This window comes from Heterocephalus glaber, unplaced genomic scaffold (assembly GCF_053883595.1).
Source record: "Heterocephalus glaber isolate CG9 unplaced genomic scaffold, H.glaber_assembly_v1.0 deba00001593, whole genome shotgun sequence".
Lineage (NCBI taxonomy): Eukaryota > Metazoa > Chordata > Mammalia > Rodentia > Bathyergidae > Heterocephalus > Heterocephalus glaber.
Genome location: NW_028258368.1, coordinates 1,649,871 through 1,663,076, shown reverse-complemented (window position 1 = coordinate 1,663,076; position 13,206 = coordinate 1,649,871). Strand labels below are relative to the sequence as shown.

The following is a 13,206-nucleotide window of genomic DNA, read 5'->3' as shown; positions in this document are numbered from 1 at the left end:
GCAGAGAAGGTGAGCCAGTCCCAGCACCCAGAAGGAAGCTCCCCTGCTGCCATCCCAGGCTCCTAGGGCAGAGAAGCTCAGCCAGTCCCAGCACCCAGAAGGAAGCTCCCCCACTGCCATCCCAAGCTCCTAGGGCAGAGAGGCTGAGCCAGTCCCAGCACCTGGAAGGAAGCTCCCCCGCTGCCATCCCAAGCTCCTAGGGCAGAGAATGTGAGCCACGTGGGTACCAGAAGCACCCCCTCCCGAGGAAATGAGAAGACAGGTAAACAAGTCTCAAAAACAGATTTCTGGGTTACCTACAGCAACCCCAAAGGGAAACGAGATGGAACAGTCTGATACTAAACCACCTGGACTCTCTGAACTGGCAACAAAAGAGGATCTGGGAAAAATGAAATCAGAAATAATTACTCAGATAACAGCAATGATTTTGCTTATGGTGCAAGACATGATTAATAGATCTAGAGAGGACACAGATTAAAAAATAGAGGATCTGAGGAACATGATGGAATCCCAAGATAGGAAACAAATGGAATCCATAAAACAGATACAAACAGATTTCCAAGAGATGAAAAACTCCATCGAAAGTCTGTGCAGCAGAATGAACCAATGTGAGGATAGAATTTCACATATAGAAGATAAGATTGCAATTAGTGAGGAGGAAAAGAAAAATTGCTTTAAAATTGTAAGGGAACAGGAGAAATCAATCCAGCAGCTGCTAGATGATGCGAAGAAGATTATCATAACACTGATTGGAGTCAGTGAAGAAAGAGGAAAGAGTGCAGATGACATAAAAAAACTGTTCACAGAAGTGATGGCAGAAAACCTCGCAAGGAGGGGAAAAGAACTTGACATACAGATAAGTGAGACATATAGGACTCCAGCTAGCCTTAATCAAAAAAATCTACACATAGGCATATAATTGTTAAGATTCCAGAAACCCAGCAGAAGAATAAAATTCTGCAAGCAGTGAGAGAAAAGAAACAAATCACATACAAAGGAAAGTCCATCAGAATCACAGCAGACTTCTCAATGCAAACACTCAAGGCAAGAAGAGCTTGGAGTGAGGTATTTCAAGCCCTAAAAGAAAACAGCCTCCAACCCAGGTTGATGTACCCTGCAAAACTATCTTTCAAAATTGATGGAGAAATAAGATACTTTCATGACAAAGAGCACCTCAGGAACTTCATGAATACCAAACCGGCACTCCAAAAAATTTTAGACCATACCCTAGGAAAAGACAATGAGGATCACAACCCCAGGAAACCCAGCAGAATGAACCCATTGGGCGTGACAAATTAAACGCAAAGGAGGAGAATCCAACAAAAAGAAAAAGTCATGGCAAGGCTTTTAAAACTTTTGACTTCATCTCCCTAATGAGTGTATAATTCAGTCTTACTATTGTACTGATTAGTATTTTTCTGATTCTAGAATTGCACACCATTCCTTGTGCTATACTGGCTATCATCTTATGTCTACATTTTGATTGGGTTGTCTATTAATGAGCTCTAAGAATTCTTTATACATTCTGGTCATAGGTTATATGCATTGTAAATATGGTCTGTTTAAGGACTACTTTTCATTTTAATGATGTCATTTAAAGTTCTAAATTTTGATGGAATCCCATTTATCAATTTTTTTCTTTCATACATCATGTTTCTTGTATCCTAGGTAGTTCTTGCCTACCCTGAATTCATAAATATTTTCCCTTACAATTTCTTCTTAAAGTTTTATACTTTTAGGCTTTCTTGTTTAGGTTCATAGATCCCTTCAAGTTATTTTCATGTATGGAAAAAAAGGGTTGAGGTTAATTTTTTATATACGGATACCAGGTGTTCTAGTGCCATTTGATGAAAACACTTACCTCTTCCTCTGCTCTTGAATTGAGTTTATATTCTATAAAATGCTAATGTTAAATAATCTTTCAAAACTCAGTGGACCATATATGTGTGGTTCTATTTGTAGATTCTCTTTTTATTCAAATGATCTATATGTCTTTCCTTACCCCAACACTGCCTTGATATCTGTAGCTTTAGAAGAAGTCTTAAAATTAGGTACTAAACATCTTCCAACACTGTTTTTGTTTTTGTTTTTAACTTTTCTAGGTCCTTTGTACTCCTACATAACTTTTAAATTTCAATATCCAGTTCTTCATTTATAGCAAGTATACACAGACCTGAATTTTTATATATACTTGGTGTTTTCTAATCCTGCTAAATTCAAGTACAAGTTCTAGGGGCTCCTAGAGATTTCTTAGTATTTTCTCTATAGATGAGCATTTCATCTACATATAAAGATTTTACTTCTGCCGTGCCAATCCTATCCTAGTTGTGTCATTTTATTGCCAGACTATTTTGGTGGATACTAGGTTTCAAAGTTTAATGAACAGATAAAGAGTAAGCATATCTGCCCTTGTTTCCCACCTTAAGGAGAAAGCATTGTATCTTCTCCATTCATATAAGGCATTCTCGCTGGAAGTATGGAGTACATGTCTTTAATCTGTTGAGAGGTTTCTGTTCTACTTCTAGTCTCCTAATAGCTTTTACCATGAACAGCTGTAGAATTTAGTCCAATACTCTTTCTCCAACTAGTGACAGGATCATATGGCTTTTTCCTTTCCTCTGTTAAAATGATGACTTTTGGGGGTGGATCTTCCAATGCTGACCCAACACTGCCATCCCTATACTAAAACCACTTTCTACATCCTGCCAGATCTGCCTTCTAATAGTTTGTTTTGTTAAACAAATTTCTATCTCTGTTCATACTTTTTTCTTCTATTATCTTTATCCAGTTTTAGGATTAACACAATGTTGAGTTCCTAAAATGAGGGGAGAAGTGTTCCTTCTTTTTTCTGCTTTGTTTGATATAATTTATCAGTTAAAATGTTTATGAGCCTGCTGTTGTCATATAGGTAGGTTTTCAAGCTAGGAATATACTCTCTTTAATAGGTGCTATTCAAATTTTATATTTCCTCCAGAGTTAGTTTCATTAATTTGTCTTCCAAGGTACTTCTTAGAAGTTGTCAAATTTATTTCATAAATGATTTTTCAAATATGCTTTCTATGTCCTTTTAAATTCTATGAAATCTGTGGTAATGTCTCCTAGATCTTAATATTGTAATTTAAAAGATGTGTAACATATTGTGTAACAGGAAGAAAAGGTCTAAAAGAGCAGGGGAATTGGGAGGAGTAGGGGAAGGGAAAAAAGGGAAAGGAAAAAATATGAAAAGAGGAAAAAAAATGGAAACAAGGTCTTTGCAAATAGGGAAGAAGGTTGGAGGGGGTGAAGGGAGGGCAAGGGAAGGGGAAAAAAATAAGAACCAAGATACTCATGTAAAGGTACAAGATCCCAATGATGAATGTAACTGTTTTATACCCAAAATGTACCAATAAATTTAATGGGAAAAAACCAAAACAAAACAAAACACATTTGCCATGGTGATACCTGCGAAGTGATAGTATAGAAATTTAAAAATTTATAAGATTAAGGGTGGAGATTTAGCTCAGTGCTAGAGTGCTGGCCTAGCATGGGCAAGGCCTTGGGTTCAATCCTCAACACTTCTAATAAATGAATGAATAAGTGCACGCATCCTGTAATCCCTGCACTCTGGAAGACTGAAGCAAGAGAACTGCCAGTTTGAGCCAGGCTTAGGCAATTTAGAGACACTGCCCCCCAAAAGGAGGAGGGGCTCCTCAGTGCAAAGGCCCTGGGTACAAACTACAAAAAAAAAAAAAAATTTACAGATTTAAGCAGGACTCTTCAGTGTATAAGGAAGGGGAGAGGAAACAAAAAATGGATATAAAGTGAAATTTTTTATTTTGTATTTTTCTATGGAAAATATACCTTGATGGCCAAATGAAGGGGCTGGTCAGGAATAGGACTTTCTTTCATTCACTGAAGTTAGAGGGATATAGTTTGTGTAACTAAGGGCTTTGTCACCTGAGATTAGGTAACATTAGCACATGGTATGCTAGGGGAATAGGTTTAGGTTTGGGAAGTAGAGTTAAGTCTGAACAGTAGTGCAGGAAGTTCCAAGGAGCCTAGAAAAACTAGAGTAGTTTTTGGTTTTTTTTTTGACATACATTAATCCGTTTATTAAAGGCTAGGGCTGTCTCAAATAGAGCTTCTGTTGGTCTTTCAATTCCTTTAGTCTTCTGATAGCAAACTTGACTGTGAGTGCAGGAGTGGTGATGGTGTTAAGTCCAGGTGCTGGTCACTCTTTTCATGCAGGAATCACCCTGCCTGATCCCTGCAGCCCGTCTTTTCATCTTGGCCTTGCCACAGACCAAGTTGTGCTTGATGTGCTGGCTGATTTCAATTCATTTATTTTCCAGAGAGAGGCACATAGCAGGTCCCATATTTGCTGACAGTTCTATTTGGATGTTGGTTTGACCTAGGCCCAGTCCCAGAGAGAAACTACAGTGGTTCTTCCTGAGGAGGAAGTTAGTGGAGCAAACTAACTGGAATCAGCAGCCACTTGGAAAACACACAGCAGGGAGCCAGACCCCAAGAAGTACAGGAGTGGGATTAAAACCTATGCAGGAAACTGGGTAGCTGTGACAAGCATAGAGATAAGCAAAGGAAAAGAAAGTCCCAGATGATCCTTCTCTGGCATTTTCCAGTGTGAAACCATGACATATTTTCTGTCCTGATTCAGATTTTAAGACTATAGACAGAATTACATTCCCACTGGTTTTTGGCTGGTTGACATTATTTGATATTAGAATAGAAGTTTGAATGAAGCTGGTAATTCTAACAGCAAAGCAATATTATAGCAGTTGGATAATGATTATTAAATGCTTGCTGTGTAGCTGTGTATTAGGCATAGTTATATCTTGTAGATCTAAAGGTAGGTTGAATTGTACATAGAAATCTTTTAAGAGTCTCTAATTGGCTGGCAGCATTCCATCACTATATTTTTTGTTAAAGAATTGAACACTACAGTGACATTTGTAAAATTCTTAGCAAATGGTCTTTGATAGATGTCCTACAGGATTGAGTGTGATGCTTAGGATTAAGCAACAATAGACTATGTAGGACACACAAAAGATTGGAAGGGAAACTGGATGATGACGAACTGTCTTTTAAGTGATGTGCTAGGTTCATATCAGTTCAGTAAGTGTTAAGCACATTTGTATTACAGGTCAATCAAAAAGAACTTTGAGGGCTGGGGATTTAGCACAGTGCCACCACGCCTGCCTTGCAAGTAAGTGCAAGGTCCTGAGTTCGATCCCCAGTACCAGGGGAAAAAAAAAGAACTTTGAATTAATTACCTTAGGAAAATTAAACAGAGAAATTATTCTTGTATACCATAAAACTAGTTAAATATAGCAGACAAATTAGTGCCAGTAGACATTTGAGATGATTAAAGATCAGCAAGATCTGTAGAGCACAAGACAAGAAGTGGGAAACATGTTAAATCATCCATCTTTGGTATTAAGTAAGCATGTTAGAACTAGCAGAATCACTATCTTGTTCCTGAATTCAAGGAAAATATATTTTGAGAATTATTGGGTAAGGTACTTTGGGAGTAAATTTATTTTTTTAACAGATTAGTAAAAGGCAGTGTTTTAGGAAATTTTTGTCAACTTTTTTTTTTTCTGTCCATATAGTTCTTTATTTGATATCTTTGAGTCATTTATTGTTATGGTTTAGATCTAAAATGGTCTCCAAAGCCGCCTATGTGACTGGATTATGGATGTTCATAGCTGACCTGCTGTTACCAGGCGGGTCTGGTCGGAAGAGCTGTTGATCTTTATATTAAATTTCAATAAAGGCAGTTGGTTAAGGAGTAGATGAACTTACCTATATCAGTTTCTTGATCAGATGTAATAAGGAAATGGGATTTTAGAGGATCTAGAGAAATGGTTAGTTGGAAGTGTTTATATGACGTGGGCTTTGAAATGTATGGTATTAGTATTTTTCTGAGTAGTACCTGAAATATTTACGCTAGGTGCGTTTTGTAAAGGAGGGCTGATGAAGGCTGACTTTTCAGACTGCTGAAAATATTCTTGAAGTCATTATTCTCCCATCTCCTTAAAAAAGCAAGCAATAGTTCGTTATATGAGACTGTGGACTAGAGCTTAATTGAAATTGAAGCCATTACCTTACAAAATGAAAGAAATAAAACAATCTGATGTTTCTTCATTACTCTAGTATAAAATTTTCTTTCAAGTGGCTGAGTGAATAATGTTTGCTGGAGCCTTTACTATTATTTATTTAAATGAAGAATGCATACCAAAGGAAAAGATTATAATAATGGTTAACTTTTGTGGAGTGACTTTATTGTGCTCTAAAAGCTTTATATATATTCATTTCACAGTTTTTCTGTGAAATGAATATTCTTTCTGACTTGTAAATTGAAAACCAAAGATTAGAGGTTTAGCAGCTTTTAATAAATTAACACAGTTGGAATTCAAAGTGAAAAGTTATGCATTGCTGTGTCTTATATGTATTTAATTCATTCTTACATATTCTTAATCTCTACCAAGCACTAAGGATACACTTTGAAAACAAGGAAAAACATAAAATATGAACAACAAAGAGGATTTTTGTTCTTAGAGCTTATTCTCTATAGAAGATGGCAGGAGTGGATCTCAAATGGGGTCCTCTTAAGAAATTCTGGGAAATTAACCTTTGTTTTTGTGGCTTGCTATAAGGCATAGAATGTATTGTTACTCTTTGCACCTGAGTAGACTGGCATACAAGTAGATTTTCTAAGACAGGAATAGAGGCCACTAGTCTATTACAATTCTAGGTGAGTTTGACAGAGGTCTTACATTTAAGAGTTAAAGATCTTAACCAAAGAACTTAGCTTAAAAGTTCGTTGACAGTATCCAGTGGGACCTAATCGTAGTCAAAATCATGAACAGATGGGTCTCTAGGAAATGAAAGAGGAAGAACGTTTGTACTTCTTACTAGAATTGATTGCAGCTTGTACAACATTAGGTGTACAGTTAACCTCTTGAATTGCATTAAAGAAATTCATTAAAGGAATTTATGTCCTTTGTCTATCTGCTTCGTAACAGGGAAGTCTTTCTTCATTAGGATGCTTTAAGCCACATTAGCTAATAGGGAGAGCATGGTGGAAACTGTTCAGAATAGAGGGAATAAGCCTCATTTTAAGGACCCTGTGGTGGGGAACTGAAAACAAAACATGATTGAACCAGGAGCAGGGAGGGAGCTGTGAGCATGATGGAAGATGAAGCTGGAAATGGAGACAGTAGGACCAGGCAAGGCCTTATATATACAGGTTATTTTACAGGTTTATCCAAGAAATTATTGACCATTTTAAGGGGTCATGGGAGTGGATTTGAATGTCATTCACCTGATCGGATTAGGTTTTGTAAATGTAACCATGAATTAGATGAGGAAAATATGCCACATTCATTAGGTGTTCTCTCGGTGAAAAATGAGATAATTTGGACTGCAATCATTGAGTTGGTGACTAGAGGAAGAAGAGGAGACACATAAGGGAAAACTGAGTAGATTCCGTAGATATGAGGAGTAAATATGAAGACCAAAGTCTGTTTGGTAGTTTATGCAGTATTTTAATGATCAAACTTATTTTCTAGACTTTTAAATATCTTATACCATTATTTTTACAAATCTTAGCTATTTGCCTATTGAGTAATTTCTCCACTATCTGTAATTGTTTCCTCAATAAGCACTATTATTATTCTTTGCTTGTATGGGAAATTTCAAAAGAAATATTTCTTGGAGAAAGGGTTGTTGTTAAACATTAGATTATTTTATTTTATTTTTTGGTTTTTTGAGACAAGGTCTCACTATATAGTTCAGGCTAGCCTTGAATTCATTAATGTAGCCCAGGGTGGCCTCTAACTCAAGGCAATCCTCATGCCTCAGCCTCCTGAGTGCTGGGATTACAGCCGTGTGCCACCTTGCCCTCAAATTTTGAAACAATTTTGTTGAGGTAATTCAGCAGTTTTTAGTATATTCACGAAGTTGTTGAAATCATCACAACTAACTTTAGAATAGTTTCTTCACCTCAAAAAGAAACACTGTTAGTAGTAATTCCTCATTTTTCTTTGTAGCATAATGTTTCCAAGGTTCATTAGAGTTGTAGTATTTATCACTATCGTATTCCTTTTTATAGTGCAAGATGTAGTGCATTTTGTTTATGCTTTCCTCAGTCGATAGATATTTGGGTTGTTTCTGCTTTGTAATTAAATGAAATTTAAATGAATTCAAATGAGTAATGCTGTAGTGACCACTCATGTACAAGTTTTTTAATGTGAATATTTGTTTTTGGCTTTTTTGGTTATATACTTATGATTAGGATTGGCTAGGTCATACGGTAATTTTTTTTTTAAATAAACTCTCAAACTTTTAAAAAGTTGAAAAATTTTACATTCCTATCAACAGTGTATGAGAGCTCCAATTTTTCAACATCCCTACTAACACTTGTTATCTTGTTGATGATAAGTGAGCGAGTGTAAAATGATAACTCATTGTAATTTTGATCCATTTTCCCGTGGCTGATGATGTTGAGCTTTTTAAAAGAAAAGCAGCCCTTTGACTTCAGAATATAAAAAATGGAAATTTTGGTAATTTCGTGTAATTTCTTAGAGATAATTAGTTTTGCTGTATTTATATTCTGTTCTTTTTTCATCAGTTGTATTCCTTGAATGACTATAAGCCACCAATTTCTAAAGCGAAAATGACCCAGATTACAAAGGCAGCCATCAAAGCTATTAAGGTGAGTAATAAATTTTACTCCTAATTTCAAAAGAAAATACTACTATAATATTTTGAAGGGAGAATAGTTTTTATAGCTTATATAATTACTCCAGCTTTACAGTATTAATACATCTTTAGTGTGGAAAAGAAAAAAACCTACCACTTGCAAACCAAATAAATATTTAACATTTTGGTAAATATTCTTTCATAAACTTTGAAGTACACATTTTTCCTTAACCTTTCTTAGGCAGGTGATAAATACTGGTTATATCCACATCATGAAGAATGTGTTAAACACTATCATTTGTCATACTGACTTTACAAAATTTTAAATACAATTTGATAAAAAGCTTTGAAATAAAAATTGATACCTTATGTTTTTTAACTTATTGATGCTATAGAGATTTGAAAATGGGTCATTATGGGAAGTAATTGAGCCTTGTTGTACATAAAATGCTTGAACTGTTTGTAGAGACCACAGACATGTAACCATTGCTCTGTTATGTTAGGCTTTGAACCTATTTTGACTCATCCATTGGTCTGAAAAATTTCAGGAAAAGGTTGGACCCTCTGAGGAAATACACATATGCACAAAATTTTACATAAAGTATTTTGGCTAAAAGACCTTGAAGCTCAACCACATACACCTTCCTAAGTTCTTGTTCCCAGAGTTAGCACTTCTTGCTTTAGTAAGGCTCTTAAAAGTAGGAATGAATGAGTTCTTATTTCTAATATTAATATATGACTACTAAAATATCAGGGTTTTTTTCATGGTATATGATATGCTCAATATAGAATAAGTTTAGCCTCTTGTACTTTATACTAGTCTCCATTATGATCTGATCTTTCATGATCCTGAATATGCAAACATATTACTATTTAGTACTTAATGCATTTTATGTAACTGTTGAGCAGAATACCTTTTTAATTAAAAGGCTTAATGAAGTATAGGTGCTAACATTTTCTGTTTTCAGGTGTCAAAAGGGTGTAAGAAATTAAATAATGTGTTAGAATATGAATTGAAGTTTCAGTTGAGTAACTTAATTTTTATGATACACTGTACTGTTTTGATTTATTATTGCTGTTTTTAATTTTTAAAAATTCAATTCTAAAACATGATGAGCATTAAATATTCTTCCCTTAGATTCACTAATTATTAACTTTTTGTCATCCTTGCTTTATTTCTTTCTACACATTCATAGACTCGCACGCTCTTCATGTTTTTGGCTGATTATTGGAGAGCTCCAGACCTCATTCATAATAGCACTTAATCCATATACATTCAAATTTAAATTTCATAACAACATTGTCCCAAGAAACCATAGTATATTGGTCATGTATAAGAAATTGCACTTTGATGAAATACTATCATCTAATATACAGTACAGTTCATAACTTATTTTATTGAATCTTTTAAATTTTTAATTAAAAATTTTATTAACACATTTATAGTTCATAATGATTACATTCATTGTGGGGAGTTGGTACATGTACATAACACAACTTCTTTTACTTTCCCTCTTTTTCTCCCACTTCCCCTTCTGCCTCTTAGTTCCTATCCAATTTGCAAAAGATCTCCCATGTTTCCTGTTATCTTTAGTTCTGTGTATCTTTTAGTTGTCTCTTCTAAGGCAGTTTCCCTGATAAAGCATAATTCATTAGAAGTACAATTCACGTTCTTTAAACAGGAATGTGCTAACCACAGCATACCATTGAGGTATTAATATTTATGAAACATAAATTCTAGAAAGTTACTTATTTTGAGGTTTATGTTTTAAGTATTATGTTCTAAGAAACTTAAATCTTCTAAGTTTTTTCATGACTGATAGCATATCATTACTGATTTTTAACCCATATGCTCACTTTTGCTGAATTTTGTGCGGTCCATTAGGGCATTGTACTTTTCTGCATCTTATATATCTTCAGTTCATTTTTTAAGACAAGCAGGAGATAATGAAATTAAAAACAACACTGTTGCATACATTTGCTGATGCTGTTTGTGGATAAAGTTATTTGACTTTTCTAATACTACCCTTGTGATACACGTGCATATCACAAGTATTTTATGTCAGTACAACAATTTGTCAAAGTATGGTTTCATAAAGACTTTGAGAATTCTTTTATAAGTATCTATGTTGAAGTAATACACTTAGGATATACCGATCATTTAGCTACATAAAAGAACTACTTATATAATTCGATATCACAGCTGGTTGCTTGTAAATGTGAGTACTGTGAATGTTTATCATGAGAAATTTGATTAAATTTAATTGTCTTGATGGACCTTTGAAACTATGTTTAACTTGTAGTTGGTAGGAAATTCTAAGCTACCCAAACTGATTTTAAAATTATACTTTTTTTCTCTTTCAGTTCTATAAACATGTGGTACAGAGTGTTGAGAAATTCATTCAGAAAGTAAGTATATACTATCTAATATATAGGCTAAATGTAGTAAATTGTATATTAATGCCTGTGCTCTCCTTTAAATCAAATACCTAAGGTTATATTGTTTTGTCAGACTGTTGAAAAAATGATTCCAGTTATTTTATTTTCTAATTAAGAATAAAAGAAAATAAGTACCTTTTCAGTAATTTCAAAAGCAGATTTCAAATAGGTGTTTTTGTTAAATTTGGAATTATGAATATGATGCTTTGTGTAGCCGTCAATGAAATTCTCTTGTCATTTTAAGCTGCATCTTTAGAAAATAGCTATTTATATGAGATATGTATAAAATGTTTATCGGCTTGTTTTTCTCTTGTTTCATTTGGTCTTATCCATTAGTATATTACATCTTAATGCATAGACTTGCAGTTCCATTTTCAGGGTAAGCAGAGGAGGTAAACTTGAAAACAGCCGTATTACATACATTTAGTAATGTTTCTGTAACCAGAGTGAAGTGACTGGATTATGGTTCTTTGGATTCTTGTTTGTGATTAGCACTGTATCAATGCCAGTTTGTGGTAGGAACCCGTAAGACTTATACCTTATAAAATGATACAACAGGAACTCTGTACTTTCCTGATTTGTGCTAAGGTTTATATTCTGCCCATGTTCATATACCATATATAAGCGCAGAGCTTGGTTGAGAATCAGAAGTACATATATGGCATTAAATATTCAGCAGGGTTGCGGTATGTTACAAAAATAACTAGGAGAAAGGAATCTAATAAGATTACTGGGTCTCACTAAGCTAGGTGGCCTTGGATAACTCAATTAGCTGTATTTGATTCAGTTTTTTTTTTTTAAGTCTTTTCTCAATATCTAAAGTATTAGTTAAACATACTTTGGCATTAAGTAGTTTGGATAACTTGATGGTAAGACATAAGTAAAATAACAGGTATACTCTCTGTTTAGGTAAATTAAACTATGAAAAGTTAAAGTTAGTAATTGAAAAGATGTGTCAGTCTAAAGCCATGAAGTTGTTATGTTTTGTTTTGTTTTTTAAGTTTCTTAAGTTTCTTCTGTCTACCGCAGTGTTTCTTAAGCTTTATTATGTGTAGAAATTGCATAGGGATGTTGTTACAGTGCACATTCTAATTCACCGAGTGTGGAGAAGGACCTGAGATTTTGCATTTCTAAAAGTTCATAAGTGGTACCTTTGATGTTCCTTCAGAAATCACAGTTTGAGTAATAGGGATTTAAAGAATAAGTATGAGTTTATGTATTAATGTTTTTTTGACTGATTTGATTTGGGGTGAAGGTAATTTGAGAATGATTTCAGAATCTTAGGGAGACCTGGAGTAAGCAGAGTTATTCTATTCTGAGATAATTGTATGTCATTTCGAAGAAGCAAGTCTGTGTATGGGGAATAATTGAATTGCTTTTCCCAACCTGTTTAAATCAGAGATTTATATAATGTTAAATTGTGTGTGTATATTTTCAATTAAGCTTTCAGTAAAGTACAGTAATTATAGAATCATATGTAATTGAATAAATTAAGACTAGCTCATAACACAGATTCCACATACCCTTCACTCATTTTCCTCTGATGATTGCATCTTGGACAGATTAACACATTCACAAAGGGGCTGTAATTCATGTCTTGCTGCCGTGCAGCTCTGATTTGGATTCAGTCATTCCTGCTGGCTTGAACCTCTGGTGGTACATACATGACTGTCCCATCAGACAGCTTCTACCCTTTCTAAGGGGGTCTTTGATTACAGTAATGCAAAGAAAAGTAATTGATTTAGCAGACCATGTGTCATCATATTATAATACCTTAAGGAAAACATTAAAATGGTATAAAAAAATTATAGTACATCTAATTTGTAGTACAGCAGTTGTACATACATATTATATACACTGGCAAGTATACTTGTAAGATTTCCATGTTAAAATTTAGAGAAATTAATTATAGGTAACTTAGTGATTATAAATGTCTTTTAATTTAATGAAATAAATTTATAGATTATTATACCAGTTTTTAAATAGGTATGAATAGTATTTATTTGTATTTGGGCAGTAATTATTCACATTCAAGCAACTAACTAGATTTGGTCTATTCATAGT

General features: G+C 34.2%; 1 protein-coding gene across 12 annotated transcripts in view; it reads left to right on the top strand.

The window, feature by feature from the left end:
• Positions 1-13,206, top strand: part of Scaf8 (SR-related CTD associated factor 8) — a 208,939-nt gene that overhangs the window by 25,416 nt on the left and 170,317 nt on the right. For all 12 annotated transcript variants that reach the window (XR_015444072.1, XR_015444071.1, XR_015444070.1 and 9 more), the window contains 2 exons: positions 8,633-8,716; positions 11,068-11,112. Coding sequence is in view for 9 of the 12 variants with exons in the window: in XM_087193545.1 (XP_087049671.1) it covers positions 8,633-8,716; positions 11,068-11,112 (129 nt within the window). In the remaining 3 variants the exon portion in view is untranslated. The remainder of the gene's footprint in view (positions 1-8,632; positions 8,717-11,067; positions 11,113-13,206) is intronic.